At 42.8% G+C, this 27431-nt stretch overlaps 2 protein-coding genes and 1 long non-coding RNA gene across 9 annotated transcripts in view; 1 reads left to right on the top strand and 2 right to left on the bottom strand.

Annotated features, from left to right (window-relative positions):
• The window catches only part of COL24A1 (collagen type XXIV alpha 1 chain), a 135020-nt gene extending 116950 nt beyond the window's left edge, over positions 1–18070 (bottom strand). For 2 of the 4 annotated variants that reach the window (XR_014587622.1, XM_083847170.1), the window contains exons 1-3: positions 17674–18070; positions 11037–11101; positions 5272–6557 (exon numbers count right to left, since the gene is read on the bottom strand). Coding sequence is in view for 3 of the 4 variants with exons in the window: in XM_083847170.1 (XP_083703296.1) it covers positions 5272–6557; positions 11037–11101; positions 17674–17729 (1407 nt within the window). In the remaining variant the exon portion in view is untranslated. The remainder of the gene's footprint in view (positions 1–5271; positions 6558–11036; positions 11102–17673) is intronic. The other 2 variants (XM_083847168.1, XM_083847169.1) reach the window with 2 other exon arrangements.
• A 7-nt stretch (positions 18071–18077) lies between these two features.
• Positions 18078–27031, top strand: LOC310903641. 4 transcript variants are annotated; one of them, XR_014587633.1, is made up of 3 exons: positions 18078–18503; positions 20570–26395; positions 26527–27031. It is a non-coding gene; the product is annotated as an uncharacterized lncRNA (long non-coding RNA). The 4 variants fall into 4 exon arrangements; XR_014587634.1 differs by having other exon boundaries at positions 18078–20696; positions 21400–26395; XR_014587635.1 differs by having other exon boundaries at positions 18078–20696; positions 20844–26395.
• Positions 24027–27431, bottom strand: part of ODF2L (outer dense fiber of sperm tails 2 like) — a 60602-nt gene continuing 57197 nt past the window's right edge. The window contains exon 22 of the mRNA XM_083847179.1: positions 24027–26350. The gene's annotated coding sequence lies outside the window, so the exon portion shown is untranslated. The remainder of the gene's footprint in view (positions 26351–27431) is intronic.

Below are 27431 nucleotides of genomic sequence, written 5' to 3'. Positions count from 1 at the left end.
TCTGTAAAAAAATAATAATCAAATCCCACCTTTTTGTTGGCAGAAATATGAATGTGTATTTATTGACATCTCTCGCCTTTGCTGCTGATTTATTGAATGAGGGCTGCAGGAATATTTTCTTTACTCGACTCCTTTCTTGATAGTTTTTTTTTTTTTTTTAAAGAGTCTGCTTCCTTTGGAAAAAAAATGCTTTGTGATTACACTAATTCATTAATAATTACCTCTCTTCATCTAAAAACACAAAAATGAAGCAAAACTAATGGAGGAGAAACTTTTAGCTACACAGTAGGAAAACACACTCTGTTCTCACAACCAAGCTCTCAGCAAACCCTAGAAGAAGTAGCAAAGTAATTTGAACTGTATAGCCAGGGGTGAATAATGCTTTCCTCAGGCTTTCTAAAACAAAGTCAGCTGTTGTAGTAGATGAAGTCTTTGGTTAACAATAATTAACAGTTAAAGTTAATTGAACAATCTCTCAAGACTTGAGTCTTCCTGCAATCCTTCCTTCATCCTTAAGACGTCATCTTAATTTTTTTTCTCCAAGACCATTTTCTCCACAGAAAGCCCATTTGCCTTTCTACCTGTGCACAAGGACTAACAGACCAGCTTGCTGAATGCATCTGCAGAACATTACCACTTAGAAAATATGCAGTGGGAAATATCTTAGTGACCTTATTCTACAAAGGGTAGTCCTACAAAGGGCATCCCAATTGACTTGTGCCTCCATCTTCCATCCTGTAAAAGGATATTTTAACTTTCTGGGGAACAGCAGCCATAGAACTGTACTTAAACACTTCTCAAAACATTCACTTGTTATATACGTGCAACACATTTCAAGGAAACATTATTGCCCCTCCCAGGTGACTGATTAAAGCATTAACAAGGGCTCTCCTTGACCACAGCATCTTTCTTACTCCTTAACCCACAGCTCAGACTCCTCAACTTAGGCAACCTCTCAGCTGAGAGCAGACTTAGTACACCACACACCAGTCTTCCTGGAAATGTTCTTCCAACTAATTGTGAGAAGCTATTACGCCCCATACACTTCTTCAACTTGTTTAAGGAACAGCAAACTTCAAGACAGCATGACTGTTTCTATACTAGTTAGGAAGCAATTTATGAATACAGTAGAGAGAGACCTCTCAGGCATCCACTTAAGCTCCTGAAGACAACTTCTGCAAGTGAGTCAGTCTCTCATAAACCAAGGAATTAGTCATTTGTTTGAATAGTTTCTCCTCCAACCGTTGCCAACAGTAGTAATTAAACAAACTTGAAGCAATTAAAAGTGTTAACTTTTTTGTACTTGACATTTTAACCACCAAAAAAAATTACTACTTTGGTAAACATTACAGATGCAAACTTTAAATCCACTTCTTTAATAGAATCAGCTTGCACAACACAGATCATATGCAGCTTCTTTAAAAAAGACGCTGCAACTTATCATCCTTATGAATTCTGAGCACTTCATTGATATAACTGAGGGGAGAAGCTCAAGTTGTGACTTCATCCTGAAAAAAAAAAGAGTAGAACCCACACTTTTTCACTACCTTTTGAAAGGTCCTCAATGAGTGTTGTAGTGAGCGTGCACAGATTTCCTAGGATATTCAATCCAGCCTTTCTATGGATGCATGTACAGTTCTTCCAGTCTGTCAAATTGCTGTTGGTATGTTTTTGTTTTTTTAAATTTATTTAAAGACAGAGCTCAGCACATGAAAATTGAGGACAACTCTCTCAACCGTGGCCTCAGCATACTCAAACCAGTAGAAAAATAGCCGAAGCTCATCCCTCCTAGTAATGAATACAGGTTATCACTGTAATGCTTGATGCATTCTCTAGTTGTACTGTAACAACAGCCTAATACCCTCATCTGATTGCCTAACTAATCATTCCCCAACAACTATTTGTACTTCTGATTTCTGTAATATTGCACTAATAATGTAATATTGCACTAAATGTCACCCCATCAGTTTTGGGCCATCTAGAATTCAGATTCTGTCACTCAAAATTCTTCTACCTACATCTAGCATGCTCTCTCTACCTTTTTTAAGCATTAATTTTTGAGCAACCAGGATTCTACCAAACATGAATGCCCACCTATCTTTTTCCACTTGCTTCATTTGAATTTCATTAGAAGTGATAAACGAAAAACACTTCTCTTCCCCAATGCCCTAGAGCAGGCAGTCACTTGTGTAGGATTAACCTCCCTTCTGTACAGCTGTTGAAGTCTCTCTGTAAAGAATCCTACAGCAACCAAAGCAATGTCATTAACATCAGAGGAATATACATGGCTTTGGGTTACAGATTAAAGCTTCTCAAGATTTCTGTGAAGAAGACAGGAAAAATGTATCAGCTTCAGGTGAAGTAAAAGAAACGTTTAAATAATTAGGATAAACTTTATTTTTTTCTAGTAAAAAAAATAAAAAATAAAACAGTAGCTTAACTTTTTAACTGCATTAGCAGATACTGAGATAAAGATTTCCCAACCTGGGCAGGGAACTGTGAGGGTTACCTGCAGAGCTAAGATATGTGAAGGTAATTAACTGCCCAGTACATCCCCTGTGGCTAGGGAGAGCTGCAGCAAGCAATTTTGTTCAACTGATAAACATGCTAAGAGTGAAATCTCGGATGACACCATTCTTACTGCTTTTCTATGTAGCACCACATTTAGGATTCCTAAACTCCTGCCCTCTTTGAGGGTTCTCAGCCTCATGCCTCTTGGCTGGAATAAGAGGAACTCGTCCAGGACTCAATTCTTCCTGATGCAGGGACTGCATTTCCAGTTCCTCCTGGCAGTATCTCCAGACTACTTGTCCTTACCAACCAGATAACCTAAGGAACACCACATTTTGTCTTCTATCACTTCTCCTGCCAGATTAGTGTCTTCATAACCCAGAAAACTTTTCCAACAAAGAAAACTAATTCCTAGCTCATTTCTCAGGGGAAGTCAAATCCTGTGCAGCTAGGCAGGCTGATGCAGTTACCTGCCAGTAAGTAACCGAACTTGGCTCTTCAGCTCTTACTAACCCTTCCTTCTAGCCATTTGGAACTATATACCATGCTACTGCAAACAGCCTTAGCACTGTGCAATGAAGAGTATCAGTTAGACAGTTAAACTGTTAAAAACACACTTTTTAAAAAAATTTTTTTTTTAAACCTTTATACATTGCCAATACCATCTGCAATACAAAAAGGAGAGGCTCAGCAGATAAATGGAGCAGCTTTCCCTCCAAACTAGTGTTTTAGGAGACCACACTGTTTCACTTTAAACTTGCATCATATTTTTTTAGGGGATTTTGGTCATTGCAATTGCTAGGATTTTAATCAGTCATAGTACTTTTGAAGAATTAGGTGCCCTTTTCCATATGTTACCCATAAATGAAAGCCTGAATTCTGGAGCCCTGCTTTGTAGTGATGGGTGAATTCCACAGCTGTGGGATCACGGAACACAAGGGGCCTAATTATACAAGGCAAGAATCAGTTCTGGTAGATGATTAAAAGCTAACATGAAGCTGAGGAGTTTAAGAACCACAAAAGCTAGTTCTTGCCTGTCAACTCCAATAGAACGAACGTTATTTTAGTGATGAAATCTTGAAAGAAGGTTCAAATCAACCACAACATAATGAAAGAAGAAGAAAGGGGGCTTCATGCCTCATCAGAACTTTTTTTTCTTCCCCTGCACTGTTGCTTTTTTAGGATCTTCACTGATAAGACTGTGTGGGTACCTATGTATTAAAGGGTTAGAGCCACACAGATAAAACCTGGATTACCACTGTTTTCTCTCCATGGGTGTACTAGACTGAGAAAGGAAACCAAAAGCATCTCTGCGAGTCCAAGGACAGTGACAGGCGCTGTGCCACACAAGTCGCACCAAGCACATTACAGAAATCTTGTGTGGAAAAGCCATACAGAGGTCTTTTCTCCCTTTGGCAACACAATGCTTCAGCTTTGCCCAGTGGCTGCTGCTGGCCCTTTCAGCTGAGCTTGTGCCCACAAAGGTCTAGATCTAGCTCCTGGCTCTGCAACATATCACTTTTAAGACCTTGGGCACGTTAAATGCTGACCCAGCAAAACGCTCCAGCACAGACACACAATATTCACTGCTACAGACTATGCCAAATGCAAGGTCTGCTGTCACTAGCTCGTAGACAAGAAACTTCTGCATCCCGTCTGTAAGAGAGACATTGACAGATTGACATCACATTCAGAAAAGATTAAGCAAGAGCACCTCTCAACTAGTGTGAATTACTTGTTAATGCATTTCTCAATTGTGTAACAACCTCTCTTGGCATCAGGATTCTGGTTAGAGTAAAAATTGATTTTTTAAATAAGTTGTCAGCTGCTGACTACACAAAATATTTTTCAGTGCTGAAAGTATACATGCCATAAATTTATGGACACATTCAAATGTTAAGAGCTGCTTAACATCTACCAAATTACTTTCCAGTAATATTCACATAAACACACACAAGAGAAGAGCAAGTGGAACTACCTTCCCCATGCTATAGTTTAAAAAAAATTAAAGACTTCTGCATTAACTACCATATCTCCCAAGTTAAACATAAACTGCTGTTCTTTCTTGCCTGCAGCTTCATATAGATTGTTCCCATTTTTATGTATTAAAAAATACATGGCTTTCATGCACACAGAAGAAAGGACAAATTAGTGCTATTAAAAGCACTACTGTGCATTTGAATCATTTCAGAAATTGCTTACCCACTAATTGAAGAAAGGCTGCAGAGTAATGTAAGAGTTTAAACATTATTTTGCATCCAGCTTTCGTGATCCTGCAACTGTGGGTTAAGAATGGTTTTACTGGTCTAGATTCTGCAACTGGTCTGCTTCTACCATTACAAATGTTGATAGCATTGCTCAACTGAGAAAACCATGTCATTCTTCCAAACAGCCTGGTTGTTCTTTTCATGGATCAGTGTCTATGTCTGTGTACAGTATGAGTTTATCCTGTAATTTTGTTAAGTGAGCAGTCTCCATAGTTAGCAGTTACAAACATCTGGCTGCATTTCAAATTTTCAAAACGTCTGGCTTGCCTATCACTTCACCAGAAGCAAATGCCTATGTATTCTGCCGGTCAAAAATATACAACACTTAGGCCAAAATTACATGTGAGACACACTTAATGCAGACAAACATTTGTACAGTACAGTTGGGAGAAATAGCAGTCACAGCATGGCATGCTTTGCAACACTTATTGTAAAGCCTCTCTTAAAGGTATGTTGCTTCATTACAATAATGAGTGTAGTAAAGGTAACTTACAGGAGGTCCAGTTTCCCCCTTTGAACCTCTGATACTTCCCATTTCAAATATTTTGTCACGATCTTCATAGCCATAAGCATAATTATCAACATCAATTTCATAACTGTTTTCCACATGATAAGACTTATTAGCATCAAATGGGCCTTCTTCCCCTAGACTGAGTTGATTATCCAGAGACAGGTCAGCAGTCAAACTGTACAGGGTTGTGTTGAAGATTTGTTGCTTTTTGGTTGGTTCACCTACATGCTGTCGTTCTTTGTCCATTCCATCACTTTTAAATTTACTCTCTTTTACAGGGGAGATCAGAGAAGGCTCACTTTGTCTGTCTGCATCTTCTATGGCATTATGTGAAGTATTTGGATATGAACCCATGGGTTTTTCAGTAATGCCTCTTCTTTTGCTTGGTTCCTGCTGATGAAGGGGCAGACTGACCTGCTTCTGAAGTTCTGTTTCTGGCCATGCTTCCAGCACAGGTTTGGCCTCTGCTGAGACATTTCGTGATTCCAAGTACTCTGGTAGAGAGTGAATCCAAGCAATGTTAGTAACAGGAATGTTTGATGCTCCTTTCCTTCTGTAAGCAGGTATGTCTTCTGACTGTTTTTTCTCACCCGTATTTTTCTTTAAAAAAACATCCAGCCCATCTGACACATGTGGAGCTCCTAACTGAGATCGATACGTTTCAGCCTGGCGACACTGCTGTTTCACATATTTACAATAGTTTGCAGAGGCTTCTGCAGAAGGAATAATATCTAGCTGGCATATAACTCCTTCAAAGCTGACAGAGTGAGAGTTCATCCTTCCCAGGGTAAATAAACCATCCAAAACAAACATCTCTACTTCAGAATGTATTTCCTTGCTATAGTACTTCTTTCCACACTCAGCAAATATTGAGACAGTCTTGTCTCTAATGTCAATGGCAAACGAATGCCATTGTTCATTATGAACACTGTATTCAAAGTATACGGACTGCTTCCCTCCAGTGAACACCACTACTTTTCTCGGTAGCAACTGGACACCAAACTGCAGCCTGTTTTTGTTCCTAATACTGAAAAGAAAAGCATTATTTACTCTGTAAGAGTACAACCCAACCAATATGGTGAAACGATGCCCTAGATTTGCTGGTATGACTTGAGCGACGGGGGACTCAACATGTGCATCACTAGTCAGTACAACTCCTGCTACGGTCAGACGAACCCCCTGAAGTAATGGCGATGCTGAGGGCACTGTTGTCTCTGAAGGCTGTTGAACATTGCTCACGAGGCCTAGCTGATGAAGAACATCTACTGCTGAAAAAAGAAATAAAAGCATATTGTTGATTTTGTTTGCAAGCTCAAATTCAGATCCATGTAAACAAATGCACACAGAGCATCTTAACGAATCTGTGCTTCCTAAAGCATAAATACTGCATGCAGCAAGGCCTCCAAATCCCTAAAGTAACGTACAACAAACTTTCATATAAATCAGACAAATGCAATTAAAGCCAGCTTTCCTGATGAACAAAATTTAACTAAAAGAAAATAAAACACTCATGTAATGCCCATTGGAGACTAATTCATTTATGAAACTGAAAAATCCCTAGTGCTGTCCCACACCACAGTTGTGGCACACCGGTTGTCTGAGGCAATTCAGAATGGTTCTCTCCATTCTGACCTGGAGTAAGAAATTAAAGCCACTTTCCTCCGAAAGGAGAAATAAATGGTCAAGGATCAGTGAATTCATTTGCTATTGCATAAATTAGATACAGGCACATTGGAGTTGGTGTGCCTAAACACCTTCTTCCTTCAGGATGAATATAAAGACACTATATTAAAAATGACTAGTATTTAACAGTTGCACTGATGTCATAAGCCTAACTAGGAAGAGACTGGTACTTCCCACAGTATTTAGCTGAGGATTTTTTTTTTTTTTTTTACTGCACAATTTGTGCTTATATTAAGTAAATAAAGCTATTAAATGGCATAACAAAAACTGGGAGTAATCAACAGAAGCCAAGGATGCACTGCTATCTTAAGAGAAAAGAGCAACTGAAACAAATGGATGTTCAATATTTTAGTGGAAAAAAGGTTTCCTTTCCCAGCCTTCCCTTCCTCTGTTTACTGAATGTATTCACGGCAAACTTTAAGGACAGACAGATGTTGGCTTAGTTTCAGTAGTAAATTATGAAAAGAGCCTGAGACTTCCTTGAGAGTGGTTTATAAGTTGGAACCAAAAGCATCAACCTGAACGCACAGTGCATCTTGAAAATTAATTACACACCTTGTAGTGTTTCTAGCCATGTTAGAGATGTGCAGGCGTGCCAAGATTATGCTGGCGGGCAGCCAGCCCAGCCAGAGGTACAGGGAAAGCATATCTTTGCAGAAAGTCATGCGTACGCCAATTTCTCAAGATGTTCTGCCTCAGAGCAATTAATTTACTAGGCTATATTTTAATCTGTCATACTGATAACAGAGGTCAGGTTATAGAAGAGCTTCGAAGCAGAATACTTCTGCTAATGAACCACCACACTTTCCCAGGACCCCAGTCCTGCGTGGTCTGAACATAGCTACACAGGAGAAAGCTGTGCATGTGTTACCCTTGTGAAAGCTAAGAAGAAACACGGGCCTGAGCTCTGGGCAATGCAGAGGTCTTACACAGGCAAATAATTCCCTGAGGGCTGGAGAGAGAGCTCCAGCACTTCTGTGCGCTGGCTGAGCCAGCTGATTGCGTGCGGGAGAATACACTGCACCATGACAGCCAGTCTAATCTAAGGCTGTACCTAAACATCACAGTTCTAACCTGAGATATTCGATAGGTATTTGCAAACATTTGAAACTAAGTAGTCCTATTTAAAAATAGCAATGCACCTATGATCTCTGTCCAAAACATAAACTGCAGAATAAAGCATCCAGCCTCCCATGACAGAAAACAACCAATTTTAAAGTGATATTAGAGGATCATTCCTAAACCTTAATCTACAAATTTTGAAAGTTCCAATTTGAAAACAGCACATCGTTTAAAAGTTATTTTAAAAAAGAAAAAGGATCCTAGAGCACAATGAGAAATAAAACATTCTCCACATCCTGCAAACAGATCCTTGCTAACAATGACAGGTCTTGAGAAGGCTCAATGCTGAGAAATGCTGTGTGAAAAATAACAGCAAAAGATTAAGTATCGGATAATTATTCCTTGCTGACTTGCTGCCTGTTAACCCACCGTCAAGCCAAAAGGCTGTTCCAGACTTCTTTGGCCAGTCATTTTACTTCTGGTCCAACTTTTTTTTAAGCTTTCAGAAGCTCTTGGCAGTACATAGGGTTTTGGGAGCAGGCAACCCTCTTAACTCTTCCTCCCAGCTTGACAACCACAACTTTCTTTACCTATCAGTAGTCAGTTTTCTTTGTTTACCCATGTCTGCACAACATCTGTCTTTGCTTACTGTTCATTGAATGCATTAGTCCCCCGAACTGCAACGGCTCAGCTTCTTGAGTGAAAAGCTGTTTGGGGTTTTTGGTGTGAAGTGCTTTCCTTCCATCTCCTTGGATTACTTTTAAAATTCACAACATAATCAGATCATAAAGGGAGGAAAAACGTATCATGAACTTGAGCGAAAAATCTTCTGACCCTCTTGTGGCATAAAATAATACCAAAGAGAATGGTGGGGTGGTGGTGGTATCAGGCTGTTACTTGGTTGTAGTGTTCTGCATCACTATTCTGTCCAGTCTCTGTTGTTCATTTTCCACATTCCTTCGTACTTAAGACTTCTCTGAAGGCAGGATATTTGGGGTGCTCTCTTCCTTTCAACAACCCCAGTACACACATTACTCACTTTCCTTTTACTGGTACTGGTAAGGGAACAGCGAGGATCATTCTTCAGTCAGCTCCACCAGAACAGTGGATAATTACTCATCGGGTGATTACTCATCACCCATTTTCTAGGTGATGCTGCATCTGGAGTTGGGTAAGTTAGGACACCTGGTTGCAGCAGATGCTCTCCCAGACACCAAGGTTGAGTACTGGCACAGAAAAACAAGCCGACACATGGATTCTGTGTCCTTAAGCCAAAGTCAAAGTACTATTCCTAAAGCCTGAGGCTGTATATTTACATATATTTCACTGAACACAATTTATAACACCCGACTGAAATGCATAAGGAAGAGCTTCTCAGGTAAAGGATGCACAAGCTGTCTAGAGAAAATGGCTTCATTCACTTACATTCCCTTCTCTGATGATTTTCAGATCTATCGTTCAACTACAAGACTTCCTAAGGAAAGGTTTTTGGCAGGTGCGCTTATTCAATTACTTTTCAGGAGCCACACTTTTTGTATGTCCTTTATACAGGGATTCAGAGGGAAGATGGGGCCTCTGCACTCATCCCCACCAGCAGGAAAACAAATCCTACAGAGCTAGAAGGTGCTGGAGCATCCCCAGGGCTGGCGGCCCAGCAGCCTTCACAGCCCTCTCCTTATGCTTTTTCGACAAACCATTTCTAAGGCTGCAGAACATGAGAAGCAAAAGAAATTGCTTATTTATTTGCAGAGCAGAGTGGGATGGAGAAGTGAGAACAACTCAAACCATGGCTGCAGAGCTGTCTCTGGCATCCCTCCCCAGCTCCACTGGGAAGATGCAAACTGCCTCCCTGCCCCAGCCTCTCCCCTCCCGTCCACGCAGGCCTGGAGCAGGGCAGGCCACACACATCTGCGGGTGCTGCCCTTGTCAAGCAAGCTGACTTTTTTTTTTTCCCCTCCTCTGATGCAGAACTTGGCTCAATGACTAGAAAATCTGGGAAAATCCCATCATCACGAAAGCACATGTCCCCCATTTAGCTGAATGTGAAAAAAACAGCGAACAATCATACCAGGCAAACAATGAGCAGCTGATGGAAGATAAAAGTACAAAGGGAAAGGGGAACCCACCCACCCCCAAAAAAAAAAGTAACCATGACAAAAAAAGCTCTCATTATATAATGAGAAGGAAAAAGGCATTGGTGAGAGTAATGGTGGGAGGCTGCAGAGATATCCCACAGGGCTCTAGCAAACCTTATCAGGAACGTGCCCTGAATTCACCATGTGACCCGGCTGTTTGTATTCAGCTGAGCATTTGCAGTTACCATACACATCATCAGCCAAGGACAAGCTACTTCTTGCTTCATCTGTATGGTGAAGGAATATGGTAGAGAACTGACGTTGCCACTCTCCTTTCAAATAAGAGAATAAATGGCACGTCAGCCTTCACCACCCTGGGACACTAGCATTCCCACAACAGTCCCTAGTGCAGGCTGCACATCTGGTGCAGATGTAACAGCTGGCAGATCAAAAAAGAAACAAAAAACAAGACAACCCTATTTCCTCACTAACATCTGCATCTGAATGCAAAACCAAATGAATACACAATTTCACTTTTTGCTTTAATGATGCCAGCCTAGACTAAGCCTTTATTATATGCAGTGGTTTGCTTGTTTGCCCTCAGAAGTGCAAAGGTAACTCAGTCATAGCTTGCCACCCCCAAGGACACCCACTTGCAGTGAAGACACAATCAAAGCCTTTTCTCTGTACAAGACTTCTCTTTTATGAAGAGTCTGCTTAAATATGTAAGCAATTTCATGGACAGAAAGTCTGAGTAATTTTCAAAAGGTCATCTTTTCCAAACTGATTACTTTAAACTTTAGCTCTCATTGCACTGCTGCTGATATTTAAGTCACCATAAGGAACTGAACCTAAGGTCACTAGTAGACATTTACTCTCTTGATCTAGTAACAATCTAAGCATCTTGGTATAAGAAAGTGTTCTCACCTTGTTTTGGTGCTTGTGCAACACCCGCAGCTATACATATTGCAATACAAAGGAGGAGGGGCTTCCTAAAAAGAAAACAACATGTGAGAAAATATGCAAAGTTTCAGGAAAGCATGCAAAGTTTCAGACTTGAAGGAATTAGAAACTTGATTCAACATCCACAGCCAATGTCAGGATACCACTGACTTCAGCAAGTCCTGGATCAAAACCTTCAAGCCCTCCTTCACATCGTACAACTTTCCACTGATGCTGAGAAGGCATTTTGCACAGATATCAAGGACCACGGATGCTCTCATATATAGCACATACATTTCACAATGGCTTTTATTAATAACGTAACTGCATATGTTTTATATTTTCTTGTGGCAGCCCTCAAATATGAATGCTGCTACGTAGTAAATTTCTTCCTGGAAAAAAAAGTTACCATAAAGAAACTAAAAAAACAAGTGACAAGTTAATGCCTACTAGATACTTTTGTCCCAGTGTACCTACAATGTCTTGTCACCGTATCACACTGTGTACCATAAATTAAAGTGTTGTGTCATTTTTCTTCCTGTATGATAAAGTTTTATCATACTACAAGATACGCTCTTCAAAGTAAAAAAAATCCCATCGCATTTTGACTTAAAACTTCATGATCTGATAGAATTTTAATGGATACTCTGGTCTCGCTGATGGTAAAAAAGCAAATAAGGTCAATACAGATAACGAACTTGAGATTCACATTAAACAAAGATACCATTAATGCTGAATCTGTGGGTTGGGAATACATTTTTACCATTCTTAAAAAAGTCTATATTTTCATTAATTCACAAATTAGCCAGATTAACAGCTAATCACAATCTTCTTACCAGTGACTAAATCTTGTAATAATCGAGAAACATTTTCTATTAATGTTAGACATCCAGGCACAGACACAATTTTACGTAACAATGATAGCGACGTATACCGATTAAGCAGTAGGAAAAAATATTTCTACAAAGTGATGCTGAGCAGTCAACTCATGCTCAACCCTCGGCTCAACCCTCTTGCTCACTAACATATGTTTAATATCAAGAAAAATCAATGAATGAGATCCACTGAAAGAGTTTGCTGGACCACACCAGAGTACTTGAGCACCTGGAGTAAACAGAAAGCATTTGAAAGTAATAAAACCGCAACTAAACACCTGTAACTTTGTATGAATTAGTCTTGCCAGTTAGTCAGGTTTGCATGTCAAGAAAGTGCAGGAAGAAATCCTCATGTCTTTGTAGAGGAGTGTACAGTTCAAACAGTAATGGCAGACAAGTTTCTTCCCCTAAGTGTTTGCTGCCAGGTTACCTTCAGCACGGAGGATAACATACACATAAGCCAGGAAGTAATGCTTCAATGAAAATAAATCATGCTATGATTTACAAATATCTATGTACCTATATAAAGCAGTATTTAGTGAAAGTCTTAATATTTCTTTCAAGCATTTGCAATTCAAACATTCCAGAAATCACAGAGCAAAAATCTGTCATCATTGTTTCCTCAGAGAAATAGAGTCAAACCTCATTGACCTAGCAGAGGGTGGGTTTGAGTACTTACCCTCTTCCACCCGGGCAGCTTCACCGTGAGGCTTTCAGAGCCAGTCTCTCCTGGCGCACCCCCTGCGCCCCAGCCAGCTCTCAACCACTGCCCCCAGCCCAGCCCTTGCTGGCACTCGCCAGCCACCAGCTGAGTGTCCCCCCTTCCTGCTACAAGGAGAAACACCTGCAGCAAATGCCGGAAGGAGAAAGGAAGCATTACAGGCTCAACCAGTTACCACCTTACAGGTGCTCTGGTTCACAAGACAATCAGAAGAAGCATGCTTTCCATCACCACCCGCTCTGCAGGTTGTATAGGGTATTTGGCAATAGCCATCACTGTTCTAGTTCTGATCACGGAAGGGGTGGGAGAAAGCCTATGCCTCACAAATCCCAATGTGCTTGTTAGGGCACACTTTAAAATTAACCACTGCAGTCCCTAGCAGTCCCCCTCTTCAGTCCTTCTCCTGCCAGTCATGAAACTTCTACCGCAGCAGTTCTGCTGCTTCTGCAAAAGAGTTAATATTGCCTGTTATCCTGACAGCAGGTCAGTTACTGGGCTCACACTTTATTTTATTCAAATCTGAAGACCAGAATTCAAGTTCTGGTGTAATTTCATGAGTAAACAGTTTCTGTGTCACACAGTGTTTCATCTTTTGATCTAGTAAGAAGCTCGGTGAAAAAAAAGTCTTGGAGGTGGACAGTAGACAGCTGTGTTAGCAAGGAAGTCCAAGTATTGCACCGTATCAGCCAGAACTTTTTTTTTCTTTGAATTTTTCTTCTCTTTTCCTATCTTTCATGGACACAAAAATTCCCCATTAAAAATAACATGAAACATTTTAATTAACTGAACTCCAAAGTCAGGGTGCTCAGAAAACCCCAGAGCCCAAAGTGCAAAGATCACTCCTTAACATTACAACAACCTCTTCCACAAAGTCAGCCAGGGACAAGCTGAGTGTCAGGTATCTGCCCCTGTCACCTCCCAGCAAATGTTGTAGGAAGGCAAGAAATTCTGAAATGCTCCCAGGGCTGTAAATTACACAGATGTAATTGGATATACAGAAACATTAAGTGAGAGGTAAAGACAAATGTCTGGCTTACATAGTGTGCTCCAGCTAATGTTAAGAACAGATGAGCGATCAGCTAAGAGAAAAAACAGGGACCAGAGACAACCATAGGTCTGGAGGTCCCTAATGCATGGGAAAATATATTCTTCCTTCTACCTTTTTCCACAACAAGTACAAATTTTTGTAAATGAAACTTTGTGCAAACTAAATTGAAGCTATACAATGCAGCCTCCTCCACGGCCAAAGACGAAAGATGAAAAAAGGAAATTCTATCTTTTGAAGAGAACCTGTTCATTAAAAACCTCCCTTCTTGGTCAAGATCACTACTGTTGGCATTAAAAGCAGCAAAGCAGCCAGCTCTCAGACCCTATCCTCACACACAGAGAGACCAGGTTCCCTGCTGCATAATGCATACACGGCTGAATCTATCTTCTGCCGTAGCTGCAGGAATGAAGCGAGCAGTGTGCAAGGCACAGAAGCTCAGCCTCAGTCCATGTGCCTTAGCAGAGGCCATAGCACTTGGGGAGACTTGCCCTGTTGGGACATGACAACAGAAAAATGCAGAAGTGTGTGGCAGGAAGACCAATCTCCCTGGCTGACTCAAATGTTGGCCATTATTCCCCCTTTTAACAACACACAATGAGCCTGAAGCTGTTCTGTATTGGAACAGTAATGCCCCTTGGCAATGTCCTGTCCTAGAGTCCAATTATCTTTTGAGCTTCCTCCCCTTCTCCTACCTTTGCATCCTCTCTCCTGTTTTATATGGAAACATGAGCTGATGGCAACTACATAATTGCTTGCAGGAAGGAACTTCCAAATGTGGTTGAGCTATTCCACCACTTAAAATAGAGCTTATCTTTCTGTTTATCTTTAAGATCTTGTGGCTGTTTGTCTCTTCCTATGCGTGGACAACGACTGTGTTTTTTTCCATTCAGGATGACAGACGGCTGAGGAAACTGATAAGCTTCAAAGCAAGTCATGGCAAGCAACAAAGCAAAATTCCACATTTGAAGACTACTCAGCAGCATACAGAGCTTGGGTTTGGTCAGTGCATGGCAGTGTAGCATAACAGTATCCTCTTCATTCCCTGATAGTTTCCTAAACCTCAGATTTGAAGGAAGGAAGACCACTAGCTGGTTGCTAAAGAAGGCTAGAAAACCTGATCCCAGCGTAACCAGCACAGACACAGAACATACTAAACCTGAGGGCTGCATTCAACCCCGCATTCATCAGTGACCCCACATGCACTGCTGCTTTAGATCTCCTCTGAAGACAACAGCCCAGTTTGTGTCCATCACAGAAATTGAAAGAGTGTCATGTACATCTTCTAACGTATGCTGCATAGGCAGCCTCCTTCCCAGCAGCTGTCCCCATAACATCCTTCCCCCGAACCACCTGGGCAAACACAGACTGTGCACCCCCTCATTCCACTCAAACTAAGAGCCCCCTTGGAAATCTTAGGCAAGTGTTTAAACATTGGGAAGACCCAGGACACAGTAGTATATCAGGAGATTTGGATTATCCTCTCCAGATGGGCCTGCTGTTGGCAGTCTACAACTCCAAGCAGCACAACCCCTGTCTCTGTCAGCTCCAGCAGTGCTTAGGCTGGTGTTGCAGTTCTCTTCTGTCTCCTGATGGCACATCCCTCCACAGGGATCAGCACTGGCAAAGCTGTTCATACTTGGCCATACCTGAGCGTCTAGGTATCCATACAGATAACTTTATAAGTCAAACCTCACAGCAAGTGCAGTCACAGCTCCCTCACTGATGGGCACTAGTGTAACTTCCTTCCTTTCTTCCAGTTTTTTCCCACTCTAAAAGCACTATATCTGTTTTTCACACTGCTCTCCTCAGCCAGGCAGCCCTAGAACATCCCGTGCCTCCCACACAGATTTTCTCAGAGTTTCCTACGAGCCTTGTCTCCACAGCAAGGAAAAGGAGCAATGAGTGGCAGAGCTCCTGCCATGCACAGCCTCCCTGGCCTCTCAAAAGCAGGAGGCAAATAAGGCACTCAGGTAAAACCCTGAGGGTTTTTTGGGGACCGGCGATAGAACCTTCTGGACAGAGGCACCCCGTGCCTCTCAACGACCCCAGGCAGTTAAAAAACACCTATTTCAATATCTGAGAAGACAGATGTCTTCCTTTGCCACTATCACGAGACAAGGTGGCAGGGCCCATGCTGCTCCCGGGTTCTGACGCCTGCAGCCAGCGCGGCTGGCGGGGACATGGCGGCCTCCACAGCCTGGTCCTGGTGAGCGTCGCGCACCCTTTGCTCACCATGCACCTGGTAAACAGCGAGGGTGAGGCGCCTGAAAACCTTGCAGCAGGCTCCCAACTTTATAGAAGGGAGGAAGGAAGGGACAGAAGATAAGGTGAGAGGAACAGGATCAAAAAATGCATTGCTCTTCCCTCCTGAGGAGCAGTGGCCTAAGAGGAGTCCTGCAACAAAGCTGTGGTGTGGAGGAAGGGAACTCCCTGCCTGGTGGTCCCGTTGCTCTCGGGACAGCATGTGGCTTATGATGACAACCTAGCACATCCGGAACAACCGCGTTAGCATTTCTAAAAGCAGAAAAATGAACGAAAAAATATGATTTTACAACTGTTTTTACGAGCACGTACTTGATTCCTCACATTAGCTCGTCTGGACAGAGGACACTAAGTTTCCCTCTGTATCAAGGCAAAAGTACGCAGCTTGGATTCCCAGTCCTGTGAAACGCGCTTGTCTTTCTAGGATTGTCTCTATGCATTTTGTAGATCACTCTTCAAAGATCCTACAGCTCACTGCTTGCAAGAGACAAGGGGAATACAAGGTTGTTCATGTTTTAAAATGAAATATTCTGTCAGCAAACTGTGTCAGACTCAGACATCACGCAGCTTTCGGAGTTTTATGTATTTAACCTGCAGAGACACTCCATAGAGGTAGCAGGTCTGACCTAATGGCATTTCCACAAAAACGTGGTTGAGGTTGAAAGAGACTGGCTGGTTTGAGAAACGCTAAGGAAACCTGATCCTTTAGCAAAAAAAAATCTGGTTTGTTAACACAGGCAAGCACCCGGGTTGCCTTCTCTCAAGAGAATGAGGTAAACAAGACAAACTGTCCATATAGCTCCAGAACATATACTGTATCTACTACAATTCTGTCTCAGCGATACAGGTTTTGTACTCAGGTAAACTGCATCTGTGTTACTTTACAATAATTCAGCTTTTCTCCATCAGCAATACCCCTTCACAAATACCAAAAAAACAAAAATCCTGTTTTTAACTTGCACTCAGAAGTCCCGCAGACGCAGCCACTCAGACCACCTTCGGGCAGCCACGTAGCTGCTGATCACCGCTCAGGCAGACCCAGGTAACACGCCAGCAGCACAATCCTCACCACAACACAGAACAAATCCTTCCCGTTCCCACCCGGAGCTCACAGTAAACCTCATTCCAGCCACTGCCTGAATAAAATAAGCACTTTATAAAGAAGGCACACACTGGTAACCTCTATAATGTCATTTCAACCATCAAAAAAGTTCACGGTCATCTTGCTTAGTCTGCATTTAGGCAAGCCACAGAGGAGAGAGGAGCTCTGCCTTCACATCGCAGATGTACTCTAGAAACGCATAAGCCTCTGGGAGAAGCACGTAAATGCAGGGCACCTCACCTGGTGATTCACGTTACAGAGGGAGCAGCCTCAGCTGTTAAGCGTTAAGCCTTGCAGGCTTTGCTTGCTGCCCTTGAATAGACGTGCAGTAAGGGGGGACGTGCAACCAGGCCACCTGCGGGTGCAGGGACACGCTGTCCCCCAAGCGCCCCGCTCCAACCTGGGGATGGGGGACACCGCTCCTCGACCGCGCTCCCCTCAGGGCAGGACAGGGGAGAGCTACAGGGCACCGGCACCCCCACAGCCCCCTGAGCAGGGAACCAGCACCTCGTCGGGTTAGGGCTGGCGGCTCGGGAAAGCCCCCGGGTGAGGAGCCGAGCCGAGCCCCGATCCCATCCCATCCCATCCCATCCCCTGCCCGCGCTCCCGCTTACGTTGGTGCCGCGGGAGAGATGCGTCCTCGCCTTGTCCTCTGGGCTCCCAAATGCATTTGTATGCATTTGTCCGGGCAGCGGAGGTCCGAGGGAAAGCCGGAGCCGAGCGCCGCGCCGCCGGAGGCTCAGGTCCTGCCCATCAAACCCCGGCGGCCCCGAGCTCTCCGCCGAGCTCCGCGCACGGCCCGCGGGGGGGGGGGGGGCGCGGGGGCCGGGAGCCGGAGGGGGCGCGGCGGGGCCGGGGGCGGTGCAGGGGGCGCGGGGGAGCCCCGCGGCTGCCGGAGTCCGGCGCTGCTGCCGCCCGCCCCGGCACCCGCCGCGGTGTTGGGTTTCACCGCCCGCTGCCGGGAGATTACATCAGCAAACGCGGCCCCGGGGCGGGCCGGCCCCAACCCCAACCCCAACCCCAACCCAACCCCACGACCCCAACCCCACAACCCCGGCAGGTGATGCCGCTGGGCGCTGCCCGCCGGGCTTCAGGTGGGGACCGGGGCTGGAAGGCGCAGGTTGGGTCAAAACGCAGGGATTGGGGAGGGGGGCGGTGAAGCGGTGTGAGGGGGAAAAGCTGAGCGTGCTGCAGGCTTCTGCTTCTCGGGTGGAAGGGGAGTGGGGTCCTGCAGTCCTCCCTCTGGAGAATGTTTGAAGAGCAGATGTAATTTGGTAGCATGGGGATGCCAAAAGAAATATGACTCCCTTCGCTGGCTCTTCCTAAAGAGACAGAGGTCTTCTTAACTGTCATCTGCAGTTCTCCTGCCTCGTCCCAGGACCAGTCTAGCACAACTTTTTCCCATAAGACATCTTGATGCAAGCTGTCTCTGAAAACACACAAGGTAAAGTTAGACGATGCAAGACGTTGCAATACACACCGTGCTGCAAACCCGCGGTCAAATCCTGCAGCCTCACTTAAGCAAAACTTCCATTGACCTAAGCAGAAATTTTACACGAGTTAAGATTGTGGTATTTGGCTCTATCTGGGTGTAATTTCACAAAGATTTTACATCAGACCTGCAGCAAAGATCTTCAAGCTTTAGGTATGATGGAGAAAGGTGACATGAAATAAAACTGAATGTGCAGAAAAGAATTGCTAAAGCACAAAGAAAGGTTTCTCAAGATGAGGATTGCATGTTGTCACTGAGGATGCTCCACTCAGCTGAAAAAGCCTCCTCTGCGTGGTCCAAGAAGCTGGGAACAGGCATAAAAATGGGGAAAAAAAGGTGAGGCAACCAAGGGCAAACCTTGACTGGTGACTTTTCTTGAGTATAGCAGAATACAAAGTTACAGGAGATAAATTACTCTCAGAGAATTGACCTGAATGTTTCACTGTTTAGTTTCACACAAATTCATTTTCAAGAACTTGAATCACCCAGAACGTTCGTCGTCTCACTGACTACCCTGGGATTTCCTATTTCCTTTGCATTTTGAAAGCTGAAGGAAAAAAATGATGACATTTTACCTTCCTATGTACCTTGCATTAAAAATAAGTGACAGCAGAACATGAAAATATATTTGTTCACTGAGGAGAACTTTGTTCCTGCCCAGATGTATTAGACGCTGCTGTAATCAAGTCTTTGTCAGCATTTCTTTCTGGTTTAGACCATACTTGAGTGGCTTCCTGGGTGAATCCTGCCCTCATTTCAGTGCACATTGACAGGTCTAAGAGCCATCCTGCAGCGCAAGGCGAGGTGGGGTGAGGGCATCGTGTGCCGAGATTGCCCCTTCCTGCAGTGCTTGTGCCAAGGATGGCACAACTTGAGCTTCTCGCCAGCCGCGTGTACAGGGTATAAATAAAGCTTGCTGACCCTGACTATGCAGTGACTTAAAGCAGTGTAATGTTTAAAAATTAACACCAGTTGTTCAGTTTCCTATATTCAGAATGACAAAATTAAGTTCACAAGTAGGACACTTGACTCCTGCTTGGCGCTTTTTTCTTTATGTCCTTGTTAAAGTCTGTGCTGTGGGTTTGGGCCCTTCCTTCAGGCTACTTGGGCAGGGTCCTTGGCTGGCCCATTGTAGGGAGTCCAGGGGCCCATCAGGACATGGGAGGCATGGGCCAGGGCTACTTGTGCCATCCCGTTTCCCTGCCACATGCAGCCCACACGCTGCAGAGCCAAGCGTGCACCAGCGGGTTGGGGCCCCGTGAGGGCAGGTCCTTGTGCCCCCACCCCATGTCTTGAGCCTCCTTCTGTAAAGTGACTAATGCTACTCTGCAGCTCAGTTGTTTTCCTTTGGCATTAACACCATTCAGAGCCTCTGAAGCTTCTAGCAGAAGCAATGAGCACCATTGAATGAAGACAAAGAAAGCAAATCAAAAAGCATGAGGAAAACAAATGGCTTGCCTGAGGTCAGACCACGAGTGTGTGGCACTGCTGGAAACAGTCCAGCAGTCCCCACCTCGTAGCCCATCACCTTGAGTGTTCGATCTGCGCCAGCTCTCTTCGAAGCTTCACGCCAAAAGTCAGCATCGGTCTTAATCCTACACTTCTTCCAAGTGTTTTTACAGCCTAATACACAAAACCTACCATGTTTAAAGCTATCAGATTACTTGTGTTTATTTCAAGAGCTATATTTAGTCATCTGTATACTTACAGACACTGAAAGACACATTCAAGCTCCAAATGTGTTAGCTCTCATTCCAACACAGTGATGCTGGAGTTTCATTTCCTATGGCGAATGTCCCGAGATCCCATTTTTCCGTGTCTGCTCTCTCCTGCTTGACTACAGCCTGTCCCTGATTTCTCTTATCTCTCCAAGTAAGATTACTGAAAGACAAAATTAGTTCTTTCAAGGCACCACTTCTGGCCTTTCTGACGTGATCGTAAGGTCTTCTGTTTGTTTTCTCATTTTCCACCAGTTTTTTCCTCCTTTCATGAACTAACTTGCTCGTCTGTCACTCCAGATTACAGCTGCTGAGTTCCAGCCCCGCTGCGAGGCACATAGCACATGTTCTTAAGCGGTGTAAGTGGCAAGGAAAAAGGTTCCTATCTGGGATTCTCCTTCCAAAATAAGTACAGGAGAAAGCAATAGTAAGTACATTTCCAGAGCCTAAAAATAAAGAAATAAAGGAATAAGAATTTGAAGGAAAATGTGTGAAATGGGAATGTAAGGACTTGGAGTTGGACTCTGAGTCTTATCCCATTGCACTCAGTGAGCTTTACCTTTGACTTTGGTAGGAGCAGAACGGGACCCATACAAGTTTCCTGGTCTGGTCCCAGAATTAGGATTTTTTGGCAGAAGATCTACACTGCTATTGAGTTCCCACTGGCGACCGATTTTCCCTGCACACCACAATATATGGTGTTAGGCTACGTACCAAAACTGTTGGAACATAGTTCAGCAAAATATTTATTTAGAATTCTCTCTGTGGCAGCCAAAAAAATGTTTAACACATTGCTCTGGTTAAAGAAAGTTACCAAGCTATCAAATGTGATTAAGAAATACAAGAAATGGAAAGGATTACAGCATGTCTTTGACAAAAAATGCCTAAAATCAAAGAAAAAGGAAAAGTGGTCTGAAACCATTTTTCTTTGCAGAATGTGAAAGAAATTGTAATGACCAGTATCTGCCTTCTATCTCTAGATAGATAGTATCTGCCTATTACCTTCCGATAGAAGGAATTAGTGAGAAACAATGTTTTCCAGTTCTGAATATGCCAAAAATCTGGAAATGCCTTTGAAGAACATGGTTCTTGATGACTTCTTACTTCTATCACTTTTAATTTTCTACTAGCAAAATTTCTGCTATGGAGAAATAATTAAATTTACATTCCGAAGAATTCAGAATGGAGAGGATTTTTCTACCTTACAAGACCAACACAAAAACCTGTGAGGGGAAGGGGCTAAGAGAAGAAAAGATGCCATGAGTTCAGAGGACTAAAGTTCAGAGATCCTGGCACACAGAGCAAAATAAATAAATAAAACTAAGATAAAATAAAAGCATGCAATAGTCAGGACTGACAAAAATGCCAAGCCACAAATGACCATACAGACCAGTGAGATCCTTCGAGATGCTTAGTTAAAGCAAACAAGGGAGCATATCCAGCCAGGAGCAAGAAAGAGAAGAGAGCCCCAGTGAACCGCAAGACATAGTACAGGCTCCAGACCACAACGCTCCAGTGACTCCAGCTGGGAAAGGTGTGTCACTGAAGCCAAGATACTTGTGACCGTTTGTGAGACCTGGTATCATCCATTTTAATAAGCCACAGCTCCAGCAGAGACCCACCTTAACACAGAGTTAAAGACCCTTTTAGAGAAAGCTGAAACGTGCAACTGAAGCAAACCGTGCTGGAGGAGCAACCCCACACCCAGCAGCTGAAAATCTGTGACGTGTTGTTCCAGTGATGGCACACTGTACGCCATACCAAGAATGCGGAGAAGCCTAGCCAAACACACAAGAAAATATTAAAGGAAGAGAGAAGCCTGAGAAGCAGCTATTCTGAAAGTAATAAGTGAATGGAAAGTACAAGAGCAAGAACGAGCGCAACATAGGAACCATGGGAATGGCTCACCAGACAAGAAGACTCCAATTACCAAACAGGCCAAACTGCCAAGAGAGAAGCACAGTAAATTTCCATCTCAAAGAAAGGCTTTGAAGCCCAAGAGCAACTAATGAAAGAAAAACCAGAGGAGTTAAAGAAAACCCTATGATTTTCATTTTTAGTTAACCTTTGTCCCATCATCAATGGAGTGTTTTGCGATCCAGGCAGGAAGCGGAGACACCCACTCTCACGGGCAGAAAGATGTGTTTGACGTGAGGTATTTCTGGGATACTCACTGAACTGAAAAGCTACTTGTAGGTGACATCTGTAAATATGGCTGAGAGTCGGTATGCCCAGGACCAAATCACAAACTCTACAGGCATGTGCTGAGACAGAGAGCAAGACAGACCTCAGTGGGTGCATTTAACCAGTGCTCCCACTGGGGTGGTGGTTGCGACCTCCCACCACAGGATTTCAGCAACCTCGGTGGGGTCCCCTGCACCACAGGGTTTCCTCAGCAAGTCTCCAGGAGCTTTCCCGTGGAGAAGCCTTTCCCAAAGGGTCCCAGTCCTCTGTCACTGTATGAAACCTGCCCCATCTCCATCCACGAAGGGATGTAAAAGCCTATTTTTGAAAATAAATAAATAAACAACAGGAAAGCTCTGATAGTTCTATATGAAACTCATTTGTGTCACCCAGGGATGCTTGGCATCCTTGGTAGTGCTCACTGGCACCCTTCTGCATAGGAAGAAAGGGACAAAAGAACTAGCATCGTATAGGACATCTTTCTGTAGGATAAAATCTGCAGTTATTTCCTGAAAACCACTCTCTGTAGAAGAATAAAAATGGAACTCATTTGGAATGAAAGTGCCCACACCGATAGTGCTCTCGCAGCCTGCTAGCAAAATCTCAGCAGCACTAAAAATTGCTCACACATCTGGAAGAAACAGCGCAGTCATCTGAGAAGTATTTCGCTCCCAAGCCACAAAGAAGTCTGCGTTAGGCCAGTCCTTTTCCAAAGACATTCCCATTCTTTTCTCAGCAACTGCGGAAGATGCTTCATTCCTCAGTTCATTAGTCCTAGAAAGGTCTTTCTTGTCCATCTTTGCTTCCAGCCCTCACTAGAGGAACAGGGCTGAAATATGCTTTTGGCCTGTTTCTGCAAAATTAGCTTCTGGCAACATCAAGGACAGGTTACAGAAGATTTACTCCTCCACTTACTCGTGATGAGTGGTAGTTAAAACCACATTAAATCTCTGCCTTGGAAAAAGGGAACTTATTCTCACTTTAGAAAACCTTCTCACAATTCTCTCCCGTTGATCTGATACATCAGAAAGTTTCCTCCAACTTCTCACCAATTCTCTTAAGTGGTTTTTGAGTCTCTTATTACAAAGCCTATCTAAATCATGCAGAGCAATGGAGTAACTTAAACTTGACAGTATTTGTTGATGCTGTTCATTAAAACAGGAGTTTCCAGACTCAGTAGATACTAACATTATCAATATAAATTGCACTATTTCCCCCTTTTTTTGGTACAGGTATGTCAGCATCAGACTTCTCCTGTGCTCTTTAGCTTCCAGTAAAGGGAAAAATTGGGACTTACTTTCTTGGAACCTCTGGATCAAAGAAGCAAGCCAAAAGTATTTTTAAGTAGGACTTGGTATTTTTGCGTCATGGATATTTAATTTCCAAAGTGAGAATTCTAGATGAGGCATGTATAATAGCAGGAAATTTTTCTATACAGAAAGGGACTTTAAGTAGATCGCTTTTTCTGAAAATACCAGACAGCTGAATATGTGGAATCCCAGACCAAAATACATTGGCACCAACTTCAATGCTGATATTTTTATAGTAGTAGTATAATTAATTTTTGTAAATCCTTTGCAGCTGTACCACCAATATAGTGTGGTATTTTTAATAGCCTATTTTCATCACCTTATTTTTAGAGATGAAGGTTTTAAATCTGTTCTTCAGTTATTTAAAATTGATTAGATATGCGGACAAGAACTACTGTTACAGCAAGGGACTTTCACCGGGCACAGCATGATTTCAGAGCAACTCTTCCCCCTTCCCTCTGTTCCCAGTCATCTCACAGTAGAGACTATTCTTGGAGTAAAACTGAACCAAACAATAAGCACTGATTTAAAAAAAAAAAAAAAAGAGAAGAGATGAATACATCTGAAAGATGAGAATTTTTTGCTTGAATCTAAAAAATTTGTTAAGCCAGATGTGCCTGGATTATTCTTATTAGACGGTGGTAAAACCTCATGGTGGTTTAATTATATGGCGTTGGCTTAAAAATCATCAAAACAGTTGAACAACAGATGATGCATGTAACTGCACTGTGTTGACCCAAACTCACACAAAGGTTTAGTAAATGATCCTTGTTACAAGCTTTGGACTTCTCAACTGTAAGTCGAAGCACCAGCATTAACTATTGCCTGCAGTCTGGCAATGCACACTGGAGTTCTTGCAGGATTGTGGATGATTTTTCACAGGGCTCCAGCTTCTTCTGGTGCTCGGGTTCCTCTCGAGACCAACCAACATTGCACCCTGCGACTTCCAGGACGAGCAGTGGTGGAAGCTGCAAAGTCTCTCCTGGACACAAGGGAACTGCTACATTTCCAAAGCTCACAACTTGCCTGAATTTTAATGGAAAGGCAAGAGCTATCGGACTGGCACAATGGTCCACTTTACTGCCAGACTTTAGGTATTTTTGCTGAAGCAGGAGATGCCAAACCTTAACTCAGTCTCCATGTTCAAACATAGGTTTTCATCATCAAACAATATGGTTTTCATCTCCCTTCAGAAGCTGCTGGGGCAGTACAAAGCTTTCTGAAACGATCCAGCTGAGACAGACCTTTGCAGACTGACTGTGGACCTCCCTAAAACCAGTAAGAAGAAAAATGCATAAAAATTCTATAGTTTGTTCTTTTTTTACTTCATAGTTCAGGGAGCACTTTATTGTCCCTAAGTATTTAAGGCATTAGAATGTGCTTACCAAAAAATATGGCATTTATGGTTATCAGATGTTTAGCTTTGCTTTAAATTGATTGCCCAACACATGTAAGCTAGCCGCTCTTTTCCAAAGTGAAGTATTTTCCCCGTAATAGCTAACTTACAATGATTTTAGAGTTACATATGTAATAAAACAGCACTTATTTGCCTGCTGGAGAATTTGAATGAAACAGGTTTTAATAAAAAAAGTTAAATATCTTATTCCTTTACAAAGAATTGTAGCCTGTATTTTATAGTTTAAATACACATTAAAAATTGGATGAATATCCTCAGATATTTCCAGAAGATCTGCATTATTCTTGAAGCAGCGTTATTTACAAAGTGATTTCCCTAAGCTTAATAGTCTATAGGTTGAGTTTTGGGGTGGTGGTTCTTTTGGTTGTTTCTTTGTTTGTTTTTTGGTGGTGGGAGGGAGGCAAGGGTCTTCAGCTCGCCAGGGTAGCTGAGGCAGTATGAGTTGATTATAAGCAGACTTCCTGTGAGAGGGTAGGTCCCGTGGAGCATTCCCAGGTCCTAGAACACCGCGTTTGTCAGAGCAGACTCCAGAAGAAACTGGGGCAAGCAAAAAAGGGTTATATTTTCCAAGAAATAAAATCCTCTTTTCAGATCCATCCAGATACTTCAGTGACATGAACAGATCCCTCATTTTTGGCAATATCATGTCTGTTGAGTCCAGTTTACCTTAGCAAAATCCCAGTAACTGTCAAACACAGACATGGGTTTTGTGGAAGAAGTCCAGATTTTAGAAACTTGGTTGAAGAGAGAAGTATTTCAGATGTGCCTCTGACAGCCAGCCACAACTTGATGCCTTCACTCCACTCCATTTCCTGCACTTTGGAGGATGCAAGAGATTTTGAAGGCCTTTGGTTTAGCAAACTTGGTGATAGGAAACATCCTTCCAGGCTTCATACTGACTGCTGGGAAGATGAGGCATGTGCTAGCAGCAGCCAGCCAAGCACGCCCTTCCCCAGTTCTGCATATACAACTGGTAATTCATACGGATCAAGGCATGCATCTGTTAGGAAAAAGATTGTTTTATCTTAATGATACTTTTGAGGAAATGCTGGCACTGAAGACTGACCGCTGCCATCAGACCATCACCGAGGAGTGGGAAGAATCCCAGTGGCACCAGAGCTGCTTGTTCTGCACTATGGCAATTTGTGCTGAAGTTACTCCACGCGGCAGCTGGAGAGAAAGAAAAACCCCAATCTTCATTTTGCATAGCAGCAGGTAATATATTACTCCAAATGTGTAATTAAACAGCATAACTATCAGAGAAATATTTGCTAACAATGACTATCACTTCCTTGTTGACACTACATAATTTATTTTCCATTCTTTTTTATGCCTCTCCCATTCAGCTGCTTCACTCATTTGACAATATTCCATGAAGAGACTGAAGAAAATAATGCCACAGAACATTTGGAAAGGGGAGTGTTTACAAAGCATATAAATAGTCTGATATAGCCCGGGTAATTAGTTGTAAGCAAAGTAATAAAAAATGTGGAGAACGTGCAAGTATGTCAGATGGCTGAAAATGCAAGACTAATTCAGCCATTGGGGCCAGGTTGCATGCTATATGAACATATGATGAATGCCACTCCATAATGTGAGAGCACAAAATAAGCCATGGGCTACGTTCAGTCCAAGTGTGTGCACTACAGCTGAAATATCAATCAAGCCAGATGTTAATTTAGCTCATGGCCCTAAAAATACATTTCTGCAATCTTAGGTACAATGTGCAAGGCAGGATACATTTTTTCCAGAGTATTTACTGAACATGGAATTATTCTGAAAGATCCTTAAAAAAAAACAGAATTCTTCAAAATTTACCCACCAACACAAATTCTGCTTTTATTTAGACAACGAGCACTGAAAGCATACCTATCCCCTTTGTGGAAGCTGCTGGTTACCAGTGAAAATCCCTGGACCTCTTTGCCCCCTGCTGTTATGTTTTAAAAATTAATGCAGAAGTCCATCAGATCAATGTTTATTTCAGACAGTGAGGTTTGGCTGGGATGTAGCTAACGTCCTTGGCATGTTTTAAGTATCATATCAGAATGAATCATCGACTTTGGTAATACTGTATTATATTTGTCTCTTGTTTAGAGAAATAATGTGTAGCAAGGGAACCCTTAAGGATTAAATCCCCATTTTGGGAGACAGATATACATGTGCTAAGATATGCGACTGAAGTTGACTAACAGCAGCTCTGAACTTACTGTGTACATACATCTGTCTGTTGATTTTCTTCTTCTAGTCTAGA

Source organism: Anser anser, assembly GCF_964211835.1.
Source record: "Anser anser genome assembly, chromosome: 8".
Classification (NCBI taxonomy): Eukaryota; Metazoa; Chordata; class Aves; order Anseriformes; family Anatidae; genus Anser; species Anser anser.
This window is presented reverse-complemented; position numbering and strand designations above follow the sequence as displayed.